At 33.5% G+C, this 18,779-nt stretch overlaps 1 protein-coding gene across 1 annotated transcript in view; it reads right to left on the bottom strand.

Moving 5' to 3' along the window:
• Positions 1-18,779, bottom strand: part of COL5A2 (collagen type V alpha 2 chain) — a 142,248-nt gene that overhangs the window by 14,246 nt on the left and 109,223 nt on the right. Inside the window, exons 22-45 of the mRNA XM_090281585.1 lie at positions 17,877-17,930; positions 17,539-17,646; positions 16,554-16,607; positions 15,868-15,966; positions 15,026-15,079; positions 14,211-14,309; positions 14,052-14,105; positions 13,909-13,962; positions 12,913-12,966; positions 12,126-12,179; positions 10,543-10,587; positions 10,131-10,229; positions 8,991-9,098; positions 8,477-8,530; positions 6,260-6,313; positions 5,992-6,045; positions 5,516-5,569; positions 5,027-5,134; positions 4,858-4,911; positions 4,229-4,282; positions 3,401-3,562; positions 2,646-2,753; positions 1,404-1,511; positions 278-331 (exon numbers count right to left, since the gene is read on the bottom strand). Of these exons, the coding sequence (XP_090137711.1) occupies positions 278-331; positions 1,404-1,511; positions 2,646-2,753; positions 3,401-3,562; positions 4,229-4,282; positions 4,858-4,911; positions 5,027-5,134; positions 5,516-5,569; positions 5,992-6,045; positions 6,260-6,313; positions 8,477-8,530; positions 8,991-9,098; positions 10,131-10,229; positions 10,543-10,587; positions 12,126-12,179; positions 12,913-12,966; positions 13,909-13,962; positions 14,052-14,105; positions 14,211-14,309; positions 15,026-15,079; positions 15,868-15,966; positions 16,554-16,607; positions 17,539-17,646; positions 17,877-17,930 (1,800 nt within the window). The remainder of the gene's footprint in view (positions 1-277; positions 332-1,403; positions 1,512-2,645; positions 2,754-3,400; positions 3,563-4,228; positions 4,283-4,857; positions 4,912-5,026; positions 5,135-5,515; positions 5,570-5,991; positions 6,046-6,259; positions 6,314-8,476; positions 8,531-8,990; positions 9,099-10,130; positions 10,230-10,542; positions 10,588-12,125; positions 12,180-12,912; positions 12,967-13,908; positions 13,963-14,051; positions 14,106-14,210; positions 14,310-15,025; positions 15,080-15,867; positions 15,967-16,553; positions 16,608-17,538; positions 17,647-17,876; positions 17,931-18,779) is intronic.

The raw sequence follows: 18,779 nt of genomic DNA on the forward strand, positions 1-18,779 counted from the left end.
AGATATCCTCACCCAAAGCCTTCATGTTGTACCAAATATGAAAACAATGTGCTTTCCTGCTCTTAATCAAAAATGTCATCTCACTTTGTTGTGTATTCAAATTTCATTTATATGACCTACCAAAACTAAAAAATTATGTAAAAGGTTACTTTTATTAGAAAAATCAGAATTGTATTGGACCTTTGAGGAGAAAGGATAGTCTTTTTACTCCTTAGTATTATAAAGATTCCAAATTTACATTACTTCAGATTCTTTTAATCAGTGAAATTGCCCTTACCCGTTCTCCAACAGCGCCATCCCGTCCTGGAGTACCATCGTTACCAGCTGGACCCTATAAAAAATCATATTTAAAAAATTAACTGAGTAATTTAAAAAGTCTCATTCCAACTTCCAGAAAACTTACAGCATGTTTATATCTCTCTTATATAAATTCTAATTAGCATTTGTGGAAATCTGAATAAACGGAAAGCTTCTGCCATCGTTTCTACTACTTTTAATTGCTTATAAAATTTATCTTCTTAATCTAAATTCTTCATTTCTATTTTTATTCTAAAAAAGAAAAATCTCAAATCTTTGAAATAGAGAATAATTACACTCTTGATATTTTGTTTTGTTTGTATTACCAATTAATGGTTTTTCTCACTTGTACTTTCTAAGCTTATCCAAAAATTATCCATAAAGTTTTGAAACAAAACAACTGTGTTAGATAACATCAAATTACTTTTTAAAATACAGTCTTTTCTTATTTTATATTGATTTTTTCAGAATTCTGTTTTTACCATTTGATGAAAAATTGCTCTAAAAGTCATTGATTGTTTCTTCCACAAAAAAAAATGTGACATTAACTGTTTGGTAACTTACTCCTTACAGCACTAAATAGGGCAGATTCCAACCTATAATTTCTCAAATTTCCTTTCAAAATTGACTTCATCTCAAAAGAGTCTAAGAGAACATGACATCAATAATGTTACTTTATAGTGATATTTAGGTGAAATTATCTCCACTTTGCCCTTTTCACAAGTTGTAATAGTTATATTAATCCTAGCACGTTAAAACTTGGCAATTGTGACAAATATGCCATTAACAGAATGAAATAATAACAGAGGGAAAAGATGAATGAACATGTCCTTCCATGTTCAAAACAATTTGGCAAAAACCTAAATCAACTAAAATACCTGGTTCTGGATTAGATGAAAGTCAGCACAAAAATACCTATCTTATTAGCATTTCTTTATATCATTTTGTCAACTCTCTAGGGAAGTAGAGTACATAAAATCACATCACTAAGACACTTCCTCCAGGTAAAATGTACAATCAAGTTCTAAACTTCTAAATCAATAGCTAAATTTTTAAAAGGTCCCCATAATACCTATATAACAGGAGTTACTTTCAGCAGTACTCACTTCCGGCCCTGGTTCCCCTACAGGGCCATTTGACCCTGGGGGTCCCACAGGTCCAGGTGGCCCCTTATCTCCTGTTGCACCAGTTGCTCCTACTTTTCCTGGTGTGCCCTGAAATAAAGTATAAAAATTTCAATCACTTCTGAAGAAATTTAGGAATGCCAGTTCACATAAAGACTATGATTTTCAAATGCCACTTCAGTCCTTCCTTCTATAGCAATAATTATCCATTATATCACAACACCCCCATTACTGTAGTGCTTTCTTAGAGGCATGCCTACTTTTTATGGTTTTCATCCGGAGGTATCATAGAAACTAAAAAGTAGCCTTTGTCACTAGCTCAGGGGTGCATTTTGGGTTCTAATTAGGTATACTATGATCAATTCTGGTTGTCCTTCCAGAATGTGCATTGATTCTAAGACATGTCCATTCTTATTTACTCTGCTTTGTCTGCTCACTTTATTTCTACATCCTGGCACTTTTGTCTCACTGTTGAGACATTTTTACTTCCAGATCCTTGGCTCACATCTGAAAAAAAAATAAGAAATTCCTTAACTCCTTGTTTACTGGTTTCAGATCTCTACCCATATGTCGCCCAGTTCCAAGGGACCAGCAGTACATTTCTCTGTCAACATTCCCTATAAAAACATCATTTATTATTTTTCTAAAGCATATAAACCTCAAGCAGTATAATTTAGTTTCTTCAAAGAAAATAGTGAGTTAAACTCTTATCCATACTCAAGGGAATATGAAATTCTTAGAACCCTCCAGGGTACAGGAGATTACTTTCAGAGTTTTTATTTATAGTTCACCCCACTTTCACCCCTAACGTTACTTTAGATCAACTCCTTCTTCTCTTTGATGGTTTATGAGAACTTACTCTCTGAACTGTGAAATATGGATGTTTTTGTTAGTGTTGTTTATTTTAAAAGAGGCTACCTACTCACCAGGAGATTATCCCCTTCTTTAGCTCCTTAAATATTTTTAATATTTGAAGAAAGGTTTAAAGTTGCCTAAAATCCATATCCTTATTTGTTTATTTCTCTAGCCCTACAGTTAAATAAATGTATTTTTCTAAGATGTTGTAAGGTACTAAAGTAAAGAATTTGACATTTAAAGTGAAAAGGTTTTGAAGATATTCAGATTTGTATCTAAAAGACTTTACAGCTATTTAGCAAATATATTTATATATATAACTTATATTGCACATAATCAGATGAAATATTGACTAATTCAGCCACTTACTGCTGGTCCTGGCAGGCCGGGCATGCCCCGCTCTCCACGCTGCCCTGGCATGCCCACAATTCCTCTTTGCCCTGTAGTTCCAGCTGGACCAGGGGGGCCATCTGGACCCTAATTTTGAGGATAAATTATAATTAGAAATTCTCTAGGGTGAAACTATATGCAACAACATTACAATAGATCATACCTTTATAGGGTTTTTTTTGGTATGAGAAACAGTGCTCTGTTTCATAAGACCATACTAAATATAAGTAATCATAATTTATAATCCACACAGAACCTTTAAGATTATTTAAAAGTAAAAATAGCTTAGTTAGTGAGAAAGAACTTGAAGATTAATATGAATATTGATAGAATAAAAGAGGTAACCATTCAGGCACATATTATACTTCTTTCTAAAAAGACACATTTTAAAAATAAAGAAAACATTATTTTATCTAAACACATTCATGTTTAAAGGCATTTGGATATTAAAATGATGTGCTTTATAAAAACTTTCTTCATATAGTACATATACATAAGAAAGTGCTTTCTTGCTTAGATTTTGAACACCATATCCACTACTGTTATATTTTTATATTTACACATGCACTGTTTTTCTTATGCAGAGAATTGCAAATTAAAAACCTATAGAATATAAAGATTTATAAAAGTGCCAGGATAACGTATAAATAGTTGCTTTGTTAAAGTAATTATTATGGATTTCTATCATCAAATTTTCAGTTAGTGGTGGTCAAGAATAAAGATGCCACACTTACAGGTTGCCCGTCTTCTCCTGGGTCCCCTTTGTCTCCTGGGCCACCTGGGGGGCCAGCTGGTCCTCGATCTCCCACTCTCCCATGAGAGCCAGGGTCCCCACGAAGACCTGGAGGTCCCTCCTTCCCAGGTTCCCCTAAGGGCCCCGCAGGCCCTGGAGCTCCCTAGTATAACACAGAAAGAAATCTAGGAAGGCAAAGTAGAAGCCTCATTGGAGGAAATGATGCAATGGTCTGTGCCTCAGAGGCAGTGTCCAGTTTTCCTGCTACGTAATCAGTCATTCAGTAGATTTCAACAAAATTAAGGAAAATACAGCTGCAGATTCATTCCCAGGAGCAAAATCTACATTAATTGCAGAAAATTACCTTTGAATCAATGTTAAAACTGAGCTGAAATTAACTTGAATTTTTAAATTTCTTAAGGCTCTGATCCAACAATAAATGTATAACATTTTATTCTATCTGATCTGGTCTTATAAAGAAAGAATAACATTTATTAAACAAAGTTTCATAGATGTTTCCTAACTGATGGAAATGATTATTAGCACACAGTACTGTTAGGAGTTAGTAACCATATGGAATGAGTGTCAAATACTGGGCTAAAAAGGACTTGCAAATTCAGCTTTTCCAAAAAACATTGGATAAAATTTCTTTGACAACATACCAGAATTAATTATCAAGAAAAGGGTTGTTAATATGGGAGAACAAATTATTAATAGATAATAAAAATTAAATATATATGTAACTATATCATATGTACATATATGTACATGTGTGTTTGTGTGTGTAATTACTCCTTTATCAACAATCTGAATTACTGTATTAACTTACAACAGGGCCTGGTGGTCCAACTCTGCCAGCAGAACCAGGAAATCCTGTAGCACCCTAGAAACATAATATCATATAAAGCAATTTTTAAATAACAATGAATTATATATGCTTTCTGGAATCTATTTTTTCACAGGGATACTTAGGCCTTAAGATTCCCTTTCTTGTTGTGATAAATATATATACATATATATATATGTATATATATATATATATATATATATTCTTGTATCCTATGTTTTTGAGAGTGGATCTAGATTAATTGGTAGGAAGGATGCTATTTTTCTCTCTCCACTATCCATTTATCTTGAACATATGCAACTATGTTCCAACCAAGTGCTAAACACACATTAATATTTTATATTAAAGAATTATATAAAGTACTTTAACATTATTCATGACCTCTTCCATAGGTCATATATTATTTATATTACAAATGAGGCTGCTGGTTCTCCAAGATTGTGAAACTAATTTTAACCCAAATCTCCATCTAAGTTAAATGCCCTTCCCACTACAGAGCAGTTATACACATAAAAATTTGTTGTTAAAGCTCCAGATTAACTTTAAAATATCCGTGAAGCACTAGCTATATTAACTAACTGTGTGTAATTTCCTGATTCAAACCAACTTACGGGTGGACCCTGAGTCCCTCGACCACCTTTTAGTCCAGGCACACCATTCGGACCCTAGATAAAAAGAAACCAACAGAAGATCACTGTAGTAAAGCAAAATGGGCTAAACACAAGGTCTAAGCATTGGGCACTGGACCCAAGCTCTGTTTTTTTTTTTTTTTTAGCTTACATGAGGGCCGGGGGATCCTGCTAGACCTTGTGGTCCAGGGGAGCCAGCATCTCCTTTCTGTCCTGGCTCTCCAGGCTCGCCTTTTACTCCAGGCTGCCCATCAGGACCCTATATCAATTGTATACATAAGCAATTGATTATAACACTTATAGACAAATTATTTTACAGTAATTATTATTAACATGTAATTTAATCATCTATTATAAAATGACGCTTTGTGATCAGTACTACAGCATAGAAGGAAAAAAAAAAGGACTGATGAGATCTTTCAAGATAATTTGAAAAATGTTATCCCATCATATTTTTATTACAAGTAATTATAGATTTTGAAATTGTGTAAATTCATCCATTTTTGCGCTAGTCCATGAAAATATATTGAAAATGAGAATATTGCCTAGGAAACTATAAGCTTTCCAGAACCTTTAATATACCTTCAAAACTCATGCTCTAACATGTTCATTGTAAATAAGAGATTTGTGAAAATTGTACCTGGGGGCCAGCAAAACCAACAGCACCAGTTGGGCCATTTTCACCACGAGAACCCTATGAGAAGACAGAGATTACTATAGCTTTCACACCTTATTATGAACAGTAATGATATTTTAAACTGTAATTAAATGAACCGGGAATGTCTTGAAATTACATATAGAAGAATAAGACATATTGCTTGAGGAAGACACTTAAGTGTAATAGAACTATTAAGTGTAACTATAGAACAAAATTCCAAGGTCTGAAGTTTTAAAGAAGTCTCTAAATTAATTAATGAGCTTCTTACCTAGACTTACTAGGTTGTATCAAAATAATACACTTGTAAGTTTATAAATTTAATAAGAAAAAAGTTGAAAACTGGAAAGTTATAAACAGCCTAATCTAATAGGCATGGTTTTATATAAGTATCAAGACAAAATGATGGATTGTTTTACTGCTCAATGTCATACTAAGACCATCAAAATACTGTCACTTACAGGATTGCCACGGGAGCCAGGAGGGCCAACTAAACCTCGAGGACCAGGTTCGCCCTAGAAAGCAAGTTTTAGATAGTTATTGTCCAAAACAGTAGCAAAACTTAATATAAATGTCAGATGTTGGGCACTATATGCAGGGCAGATAGTGGGGAGAACTCTGAGATGATTTAACCCAACTACCATATTTTATGAAAGAGAAAACATTATGAGAAAGAGCTTACATCCAGACCTCATGATTCTGAGCCCACAAAATAACTTATGACATTACCTTTTCTCCAGTAGGACCTGCAGGACCTGGGGGTCCCAAGGGACCTGGGAGACCCTGTCAATTAACAGAACATAGGATACTCAGAGAAAAAAATGCACATAAGTCTCCATGTTTAAACAAACAAACAAAAAAGAATTGACTGTTTTGTTATAGTGTGGCTACGGTTGCAAAATGTTACCTAAAATAAGTCATATTATATGTATATTCTCAAGACTTTTCTATCTAGTCCAGAATAAATTCCACTGAATTTTCTCCACAGAATGTTTTAATATCTTTCATCCAATTCAATGATCCAATTATAACAGTCTTCAAACATTAGTTCTAAACTAATGCTATTCTTTAATAGTGTCTCCCTGTTTCTCGCCTATTTAATTTTGCTAACACCTATACGTTGAAAAGAGACTTTTTTTTCTTTTGTACAGAATACTATATTCTTAAATTATAATACACTAGCATAATATCACTCTTTTTATTTCAAAAAAAGTGCAGCTGTGCTAAAGCATTCAGTTTTCTACATTCTCCTGAGATGAAATGAAGTGTCTCTCCCTGGCTAAGCTGAGAGGATGTGGTTCTTTTGCCCAGAGCATAGGGGACCACATGGGGACACAAACTGGGTCATCGCAACATCTGGTCACAATATTTAAACTCCTACAGTATATTGCAGTTCTTTCTAAAACAAGTTTTCTCTCTGATATTTATGTATTTCCTCTTCATATGCAGCCCAAATATTCTTTTGTAATCTGACTTTTGTATGTATAACTGAAGAATCTTAGGGAACAAAAGTCACTTTTCAATTTTGTATTTTTGAGAAAACTAAAATATTAAGTCTCTGAATCTATAATGGAACAATATTCTTCCAATAATTTACCTAATATACCTCCTTAAATAATTTCATGAAATATAAAGGTTAAATTTATAGACTTTTTTCATACAGAGAACATGTGTTATTCATTTTTTCCTTTATGATGAGATTACAACAAATGCTCTGCTTCTTACTTAAAAAAAAACCAGAAGACAAAAAAAAAACACTGCATTTCCTTCACTAAAAATAAAGCAGTCATTGCTAATGTCTTGATCCTATTACATTGCATTTTCAAAGTAGTTCATAAGAACAATAAATATGCTTTTCAGATTTCCACTTATAATAAAATGTCAATGCATCACTCCTTCAGACAGCAACTGCACTACTTCCTATGCACTGCATACATCATGACATAAAATACAAACAACATAGCAGATTTTTTTGAAATTTTAAATCAAATATTAAATTTAATGAAAAGGTAAGAGATATTTTGTGTCCATAATTGGCTAAATTAAGTGATTAGCTTTTCAGAAAAATTTAAAAAAGGGATAATTACCACTAAGGATAAAACTTTTCTATACATTTTCTAATCAAAATGTTAACAGTGGCTTAGTGTGATGCTTTTAAAAATATATATATAATTGCTATTGCCAGAGTAAAACAGGGCTATTAACAGCAAATCATGTCATACTGAAAGAGGTTATTTATCAAATATCAAGAACTGTTCCAGGAAATGGTGAACATCTGGGCAACTGCCTATCTCCTCTTACATGAGAGAATCATTCACATCCAAAAATATATTTTCAATCTGACTGTCTGATTTTCTTAAAATTGTAAGTGCATTCTATTTTTGAGGACCCAAGGCTTATTAAATGCCAATTTCTGATATGACAGGAAGTGATACTTTGGTATCAACCATCCTTCTTTATATTTCACTTATTCAGCCTCTTTATTGATGAAAGCATAATCATGATTCATTGTGCAGTAGTTTTCTCACCCTTAACATCCAGTATATTGAGAAACATTTATCACAACTTTGACAACTCTAAAAATTATACTTGTCTGAGCTGGAATTAGGGCTAGAGCAGCTCATTAGGTCATCATTTTAATAGAAATAAATATTATATATGAAATAAAAAGATGATAGAGAAAGATAAAAGAGGGTCCCGCTGCTTAACACAGTGACCTCTCACAGGTCTCTCAACAATGAATTTACTTTTTGGCTGCCCTAATTCAGGGTAAGCAAAATGATTGATTACACATGGTTGATCAACATCAAATCTCAGATCATATTATTCTCCAAGTCCTGACCACCATGGTAACATTACAAACTTCATTTTGGAAAGTTCAGGCAAATTCATATGATAATGATCATGTTGATTCCTAGCCATGGGAAAAGGAATGATTTCACTTACTCTTGCTCCATCATTTCCAGCTGTGCCTTCAGCACCTTTCTCTCCTATGCCACCCTGGGAAAACACAAAACACCATTTATTAATTTTGTTGTCTTTTTCCCACACTTCCATGGAACTTTGTGAGCAGAGATTTATCTCCAATGTTTGTAGTTGTATCCCTTTGATCCTAGAACAATGCCTGGCCCTGTACATTCTCTCAATAAATATATATTAAGAAAATAATTGACCTGTGACACAGGATGGTACAAGTAAAAGTCTGCCTAGAAAATCATTATCAGTAGAAAATCTAAATGATTGAACCGAAAGAAGAAGGAGGATGAGGAGGAGGGGGGAGGGGAGGGGGAGGGGAGGGAAGGAGGAGGGGGGAGGGGGAGGAGGAGGAGGGGGAGAAGGAGGGGGAGGGGGAGGGGGAGGAGGAGGGGGAGGGGAGGAGGAGGAGGAGGGAGAGGAGGAGGAGGAGAAGAAAGAAGAAGAAAGAAGAAAGAAGAAAGAAGAAGAGGAAAAACAGACTTACTCTGTCACCCTTGGGGCCAGGAGTTCCTGCAATTCCTCTTTCTCCCGGCATACCCTGAAGACCTGGTGGGCCTGTATCTCCAGGGGTCCCTGCTGGTCCAGGACTGCCCTAAAATGAACCAGCAATAAAATGAGATCACCTAAATATTAAAATTGAACTGCGTGGAATTACCTTTTTAGTAGGCCAAAATAGTAGAATCTCAAAGACTTCATATGATTTAATTTAGTGCTTATATTTTTCATTTGAAAAAATTGCCTCTGAGTTTATTTAAGGAAAAAAAAAATCAGACCTGCAATTTCATTTGTTGGCTTATGTTTCCAAGTTTTCTCCTTGGAAAAATTAAGTACTAATTCATATGAAAATGATAGAGCTTCCTTTTGTTGTTGTTGTTGTTTGTTTGTTTGTTTTTTGATAACATCATGTGATTCTAATGAAAAAGGAGACATTACATTTAAAGAATATTTCATTCTCGCTGTAAGAAACCCATGACATTAAGCTGGGTTTCAGGCTCAGCGATTAAATGGAAGCAGCTCTTATGCAATCACCCTGGGACCTTAAAGATGATAAGGTTCTAATGTTGCACAATCATGAGAAATTCTACTTCAAATGTTTGCACGGACATTGGCTGCCTTGTCTTCTACCAATGTTAAAATGCCGCCCCAAAATAAATGATACTGATCTTTGCCTTATGATGCATTCTATTTTTAAATTTCAAAAACAACATACTTTCATATATTTTGTAAGCAGAATTGTAGGACTTGAGAGAAGAAAAATTAAGCATTTGATTAGAAATACTTCCTAACAAATTATGCAATTTTCTATTTCTCATTTCTGCTTATTAATAGAAGTAATTAATCAAATTTATATAATAAATATTAGAAATAGGTCTGTATATGAGAATGTATCATTGTATAGTAAGCCATAAATCCCATCACAAAAGTGAGACTTCCTTTTTAGCTGACCCCAGTGTGAAGGAAAAGCCTAGTAAGTGCTTAGGCACTCATTAAATATTTGTTGAAGAAGAAAATCATACAATTAAATAACTCAGAAAAACAAGAGAAATAAATCCTAGTACCATCATGTGCTTATTGAGCAGTGCTTTTAGAACATCTTACATACTGAGCTCATTACCATACTTACTTTTGGACCATCAGGACCATGTCCTCCAGCCATTCCCTTCTCACCAGGGAGTCCGGTTGTTCCTGGTTCTCCTCTTTCCCCCGGATTTCCTCGTTCTCCCTAGCACAACATTGGGAGGTCAAACAATCTCAGTGCTTAATCTAAAAATGGGTTTAAAATAGTCCTGAAAATCTGAAAAATGGCTTCTCCTGGAGAAACATTTAGAAATGAACAACTATCGAGACTCAATTTTCTGATTTAGTGATAAGAAATAAACTTGAAGTAAGTTTTACAGCACAAATATTTCTCATAAAATTGACTTTCATCAAGTAGAAGAATTTTAATGCTAACATATCCTGGTTTAAGATAAAAAGTGCTTTTTTAAACTGAAGCCAATGGAAGCAAAGTTAATTATAAAGGAGAAAATACTTACTCTAGGTCCCAGTGGGCCAACTGCTCCAGGTTCTCCAGGAACTCCCTGTACAATAAAATTTTAAAAATTGGAAGAAAAACTTTGAGCTAAATTTATATATTTATTATAATATTTCTAGATCATATACCTAACTTCTTTTAATGTACTATTAGATGTTTGACTAAGCCCAAACTATTGAAGGCAGAAAAATATGTACACTTTTATCACCTGCATTGGGTGAAAATATTTTTCCAGAAAACAATTATAACTGAATATTGATTTTTGGCAGTGAGAATATGCAAAATGTTACCTCATAAAGATAATACATGAGATTTTTTAGAGATAAAAATATATACTAAAAGCTTTTTATTTCCTAATTAAATGTAAAAATTTTTAATAGAGGAAAGTGAAATTAAAAGCAATGAAGTGTTGATCTTTTGAATAGAAGCAATTCAACTCAATTTCTTTAACATGTAATATGGACAACACATTCAACTAGCAATTGTGGGTACAGTCATGACTATATTAAACAATATTAAAAGTTTGTTCTTAACTAAAGAACAGTTTGTCATTTAAAACTTTTTCCTTTGATGAAGATATGAGCACTGTATCAAGTAGACCTCTGGGTTATCCCTTAAATTTGTTTTCTTCATTGAGGTGTGATCTTAAAACTCAAATCTAATTGTATTATCCCTACTTAATAAACCCTTCATTCACTTCCCATTACTCTAATAATAAAAACAAAAAATAGGATTCAAATTAAGACTCTCCATATTCTGACTCCTCATTCACCCCTACAGCCTTATCTCCACCCTGGAGTTGTACTCCGCATTCCTGACTTACAGAACTTCCTTCACTGCTTTAATTTGATCAGCAAGCCTTTGCACTTACTGTTCCATTTCCTAGTGCACTCCCTTACCTTTCCTCCTCCCCACTTACCATCATTCATTCTTCAGATCTCATAAAAGATATTAGTTTGTAAAGAAAACTTTTTCTAAACCCCTAAGTATAAATTAGTTGCATCTTCTATATCTCTATACACACAGTGCCTCCCCTACCATAGCATTTAGAACTATTGTAACTGACTTCCTACACCCTCTATCTCCTAGTATAATATAATATCAGAGCAAGGTCTATGTCTATCTTATTCAATTGGTTAAGGTCAAGGCTAAGTAGAGTTAAGCACACAGCTCTCAGCAAATATTTATTTAATGGCTGAATGAATGAATCGCTCAGAGAAAAATATATTTAATAAATCTATTTGCTTATAAAATGATAAAAATAAAATAGCATCTGTTCATAACAGTTTATAAAGCTTCCAATAATACTCTATTGTGTGACTAAGATATATTTAGTGATCAAAAACACAGCCTTGGGAAGCATTTGATCTGGGTTCAAATCACATACAATGTGACCTAACATATGTGTGCCTCTTTTTTCCTCATCTGTAAAATGAGTGTAATAATAGTACCTAGTACACAGGGTTGTTTTGAGGATTAAAAGAGATAATATATGTAAAGTAAAACAGTACAGAGCCTCATACGTAAGTAATACTATGAACCAGTGATTTTTAGTATTGCTATTCTTTTTATTTAAAAATTTACCTGATCACCTGGTTTTCCACCTTCCCCAGGAGGCCCTGGAGGACCAGGAAGCCCCTAAAACAAAGGGAAAAATAAAATAAAATTGTGACTCTGTGAAAGTTTAATAGGCCACCAGAGTTAACAGTTTTTGTCTTACAATTCACAAAGCCTCCATGACTATATTTTCAAGCAAAAGATATTGTTCAAACACAAGTTAAGCAAAACAGACTGAGAAACCTACATCTTCAAACATAACACAGCAGCTAGTTTATAAGTTTAGATCTTCATTCACACACATTTAGCAAATACATATATATAAAACCGGAGGTTTTTCATATTTACAGATTTTTAATGGCTCTGAAAACAATATATTAGACTACTAGATTACTAATGGAGGTGAGTCTTAACAGTTTTTCCCCAAATTATGATTAGCCATGCTATTAAATAATCTATATATCAATATATTTTGATAAATCATAAAAATTTGTTTAACAAAATCTTTTAGACACTGCACTAATAAAATTAGATAAGCCTTAAAGTAATTAAATAAAACTTGTTGAGATATGAAGAACATTTTGCAATTTTTAGTTTGTTAATGGCATTGAGTTTTAATCAGTTTTTCAGGTGAAATATATTCTTTCTCTTTGAACAAAAATGTTTGATGTAATTCAAATGTCTATCTTATTTACTAAAAGAAAGATGACTTGGAAAATTGTAAAATTTCACATCATTTTATCATAACTTTTTATATTTTACAAAAGCATTGAAGTTAGTGGAAGAATAAATGAACAACTGAATTCGTGCATACCTGAAAGCCAGTGGGGCCGGGGGGGCCCTGTTCTCCTCTCTCCCCAGCTAGACCCTAAGTCGCCAAAAAAAGAAAATCATGAAAATCAAGAGCCAGATCTTTACACATGCTTCCTGTTTATGTGAACCACTAGAAGAATTTCTGTGTCTTTGTATTTCTTCTAAGCACATGTTTTCTACTTTATCCAGATAATAAACAAGTATTAAAAGTCATCTAATGGTATTGTTTGAAGTCCCTGCTAGTGAGAAAATATCTAAAGCCAGCTGAGACTGATGACATGGTTTATTTTTTTGATCCAAACATAAAACATCTGGAGCCAACTATAAAATATGGGGAAATTGGATAAATTGGAAATGGAGAAATTTATTACTTTCATATATCTAATCTAAAACAATAATATTTTCACTGCAGTTTATTTCTGTCATAAAAGTTACTAATCAAACCTTCAAAACTAGTCTACCTAAAAAAAGCAAAGCTAACATTTTAATATATTTGATGTTTTAAACAAATAAAATGCCAAAATGTTTTGATAAACATTTAATTTGAAAATCCAGGCTAGGATGAAAATATACCTCAAAGGATATTACTCCTTTTTAGCTCCTCAAAAAAAGCTAACTTAAATAAATGTTTGTAAGACACAATTTTAGGATAACTAACACAGATAATACTCAGTATTTTTATGTTTTAAATAAAATGCAGTATTAAATGTTTTCCAGATGCTATTTTCTTTAGTTGGCATATTTTCCAACAGTAATATATAAAGATGATGAGATAGTTCTTTTTGTCAATATTTTATGGTTTAAAATGAAGAGACCAATCATTCTATTTATAAAAGGCAGAATAGGCCAGCACAAGAATCAAAAGAAAAGATGTAACTGAACTTCTTCAATCAGCACTTCTCATTTACTCCCCCCAAAACTTATCTTAAGTAAAGTCTTGGACAAACATCAATGAAAAATGCAATATAAATATATTTTTTGCTGAAAGATCACATACCGGGGGGCCCACAGGACCAGAGGGGCCAACTTCACCATCTTTTCCTGGAGCTCCCTAGTTCACACAGAGATAATTTGTGAGGAGACCATGAGAATTTGAATAATTTCATATTTTTTTCTTTAGCATAAAATATGTATAGTTACCCTCTGCCCAGGAACACCAGCATTTCCCGCTTCTCCAGGTTTTCCAGGATCACCCTAAAAAAATAAATAGAACAAATTTAAATTTCAGTTTGCTAAAAACATGCCTGTTCCAAATGAGAATGATGATGAGATGACAAACATATCATACATTGTACTCACACTGCTACCTTTGGGGCCTGGAAGACCCATACTCCCAGGCTGCCCTCTGATTCCTATGGAGCCAGGAGGACCTGGTCGGCCGTCCTCCCCTGGAGCACCCTACAAAATTGGCAGGAGCAGTGTCAGTTTTATGTACATTTTCTCTAAATATCACATTACCCAAACTGTTACTTGCCTTTGCTTACTATAAAACTTATAAGCTTTAAGTTATCTGACATATTTTATCTTAATGAATTATTATAGAACAGTTGAGTATCTAAAAAAAAACTGTTAAAAGTATTTTGACTATTTAGAACAGAGATTTTATTCTTATTCTATACACAAGCCTCATTTTCATGTCTTCATACACTTTCATATAAATAGAAGAAAACTATTTCCCTTTTTTCATTTACTTTGGTTTGTGGTAATAAAAAATCAGGACTTGTACTTTACACTTGCAGTATAAGGGCCCAGAATATATAAGCTGTCAAAATTGATACCTACTTATCTCTTAAATGTATCAAATTGGAAGGGACATAAAGAAATAAGGATGTTGCTATGAGACAAATTCCATCAATATTAAAAATACATCCTTTCAAGTTTTTCATTGTTGTCAGGGAAGCAATTTTAATCTTAAACATTTACTTCAATAAAATGTGGTCAATTTTTGGTCAATTTGAAAATATGCAGATCCTAACTACTTGCTTCCAGGGGGCAGGGCCTTTTAAACATATAAACATGATCAGCATCCACATGATCAAAAACATTAGCCTCTAATAAGTCACACATCTATTAAGAAACATTAATGGTTGTGGACATTGGTTTAAATTGCTTACCAAAGGTCCAAGTTTTCCTTCAGGACCTTGAACGCCAGGATTTCCTGTCAGACCCTGAAAATTCAAGTAATTGTCAGTAATTGGCTTAGAAATTTCATGAAACCATTATTCATAACAGCAGCCCTGACATAGTAGACTGGTCCCAGCAAGGTAAATACTCAGCTATAAGTCACCCAAAATCAGATAAGCCAAAGCTATGCTCCCACCAGATTTGTATAATTCATTCACAGCCCTCCCAGTCCAAATGCAGTCTAAAATCGAGAATCATTTTTAGTGTAAAAAATGTTGACTGGTCATTTAGCCACATTCTGTCTTTATCAGATATCTAGAGAAGAATATCTAAGCAAAGATAAATCCAAGGCCAGTTTTTCATGTAGAAGGAGAGAGGGCTATATTAGACTTTTACTCACAGATCTAAATCTGAATTCAAGATAAAGAACTTATGCTGAGCCAAAAGTATCTTTTTACCCAGGTCTTTGTATAATCCCTTTCTCATTAAGGGGCATTGCAGACCACTGAATATAAGGGCAATTCCAAAGTTGAAATAGAAGTCAGACAAGTTGTTTATCATCAAGTAAAAAATTATAAAATTTACAAACAGGAGTTTTCTTTTTCATGTAAAGTGGTAAAATTATCAATACATATCCCTTTGAAAAAGGAAGACTAGAAGTTACTGTGTTTTCTATACATGACTGGAATAACAAAGCACAATTTTAAAAATAATGAATCGGGTTAAAACCATAAAAACTAAGAAATGCTCCATGTTGTGGAAGTGAGCTAAATTAAAAAATTAATTAATTAAAAAAAAACCCTCTCAATGAATTCTCAGGCTGTGTTCTCACCCGAGCACCTGGGAGCCCTGGTTCGCCTGGACGTCCTGGATCCCCTTGGCCTCCTTTGGGACCTGAAGAGCCTACAGGACCCCTCTCTCCTTGTGCACCCTGTTCCAAAGTAAAGCAGACATCTCAGAAATAGAGTACAGGAAAACAAAAATAAGCATATATAAAATTCTTGTTTTACAAATCCAAGTATTAATATAACATACAAATAGTTTGTCAAAGTAGTTACAAAGACTTCTTTATAAACAATGTCACTTCATATTTTATTCTAATTTGGATTCCTTATAGAATAGTGGCTTTTCATCATTAGCTAATGAAATGTGTTTAGAGACTCACTCCAATTATTTAGATATGGAAAAAAAAACACACAGAATTTTGAAAGAGTCTAAATTTCCAGATAAAGGAAAAATTACATGTCAACTAAAGGAAAGTCTGTGACATTTTCTTCTCAGGAACTTCCCTGACAAGTCTGAAAACAAACTCCCATATACCTCCAGCCATCATCACCCTCCATCCTCCAGATCTCTATAATGCAGAAATTGCACAAGAGAGATTTGGCATTAGACCTGACATCTGTGTTCAACTCTTTTCTGGCTCTGGACCCACACGGGCCAAGGCTAAATCACCACACTGGACGATGGCATCTTTTGGAGCACCACGAGTGTCAACAATTGATGAGATAACCTCACCTTTGGTCCAGGTAAACCATCAGAGCCCGGAAAACCACGATTGCCAGGAGCACCCTACAAATGATCAGAATTTAATTCTTAATAGTTGATGTTTTTGTAATTTATAATGAGTGCATAATTTTCATTTTTAATACTACAGGTTTTAGAAGCTGTGATCAAGTCAATATGGCAATAGATATGCATAGAAAAAACCTGACTGTACAGAAAGAAATCTTAAAATTTTAAGAATATATAAGTACAGAACGAAAAAGTTATTCAAATCAAGAAATATTCTAACAATTTGTTGTAAGATCAAACATAAACTGATATATAGATATGAGAGACAAAGAAATGGCACCATCTACTACAATCAAAATATCAGTAATAAAGCATAGTCTTGTATGTGAAGCCCTTTATGTTCTCTGAAGTTCTATACAAATATAAAGTGATATTGTGGTTGCCCCTTTCAGGCATGTTTTCATTATATTCTAGTCATGGCAACCTCTCACAAACTTTAAAATCACTTAGCCCCTTCTGGCCTCCTGGCTGTGCTTTCGCTGTTTTCTTTGCTGAAAAATGGTCTTCCCAAGTTCTCTTGCTAGATCATTCTCAGCTTCAGGTCTCAGCCAAAATGTCATCTTCTCACAGAATCCTGTTTCCTAATCACCTAATCTAAGGTCATATCACTGTTATATACTTAAAGTTGCTCTCTACCGCATCACCCTGTCATTTCCTATGTGCACGTGAAGGCTGGGACCATTGCTTTCTTGTTCATTGATTTATCCCAAGCACCAATATAACAAATTAGCAGAGCATAGTTGTTCAGTCAATATTAGTTGAATTCATTAGGTGAACTAATGAATAAACAATAATTAGTTGGCTCCTTTAATTCACAGATTACTGTATTGAACTGTGTACTACACCCACAAGCATTTCTCTTAAATTGCTCCAGTTTTTTTTAAAGTTCCTAGAACTATAAGGGTTTATTTTATTATTCAAATTTTACCCTTTCTCCCATTGGGCCAGGAGGACCAACTGTTCCTGGATCACCTCGGGGACCTCTTTTACCTTCTTCACCAGGTGGGCCTATTGGACCTTGAATACCATGTGGTCCCTATTAAACACAGAAGAATGGTTACCAGAAAAAGCGACTCAGCAAATGAGTTATAGTCAAAAGATTAATGAAGTCAGTCATAAATTTAAGCCTATATTAAATAGTTAGGTTATTTTTATCCAAAGGGGTTATAATTCTCATAGTTACTATTTTAAATACAAGCATTTTGAGCTGTCCACTTCTAGACAATATATATGCCCTTCTTATCATTTAAAAAAATAAAGACTTACTGGTTCCCCTTTTGGGCCAGCTTCTCCTTTGAAACCTGGAACTCCTGGGTCACCCTGAAAAAAATATCTTTAGTTGCAAGGACCAGGATATTTAGCCAGTCCAACCTACTTCAATTCACTATAATAAATGGGCCTTGAAAATTTTCTGGAGCTGAGTCAGTATTAAATAAGCAGTACATATAATGACTTTTAAATTTAAAAAATCTTACAGAATGTGTGTGAATTTTTATAAAATTCAATATAATTTGGTAGCAGTTAATTATTTACAGTGGTCATTAAGACATTTATTTTTTAATATTAATTTTTATCATGCATACTAAAATAATTACAATTATTTAGTTATTATTCAAAATCAGAACTAAACAAAGGCAACTTCTATAGAAAACCCACTTAGGGTTTACTTTAGGAAACAGACTTGTTTACCTAGATCAAAATAAATTTATACTTTTGTTCTATCTATCGAGAGTTTGACAATTTTAAATAGGGCACTTTATTTCTGATTCCAAAGGGTTTTAGGGTTTTATTTTGTTCTGGGTTTTATGTATGTGTGTCTTCAAATACCAATTGCAGTTTGTGTTGTAGAAACCAGATTGCTAAGTTGAGAACATGATCAAATAAAATGTGAAATATTAGCAACACTTGTGTTTTAATAAATCTGTCACCAGCACTTAAAAGGGATTTATCAGCACCACCAAACTACTTGGACTAGAATCTAAAGTATTTGTTTTAAATAATACTAAAAAAAGTTTTAATTTTTATATATCAAGCTAAAACATATGTAAGCACAAGTTTTCAATCTGTTTATTTCTTATGGGTTTATCATAATGTCTTTTCTAGAAATAATTTTTACAAACTATGGAAAATCATTAAATATGAACAATATGAACTCTCTCTTCAAGTACC

This window comes from Furipterus horrens, unplaced genomic scaffold (genome assembly GCF_987537825.1).
Source record: "Furipterus horrens unplaced genomic scaffold, mFurHor1.1.pri manual_scaffold_1, whole genome shotgun sequence".
NCBI lineage: Eukaryota > Metazoa > Chordata > Mammalia > Chiroptera > Furipteridae > Furipterus > Furipterus horrens.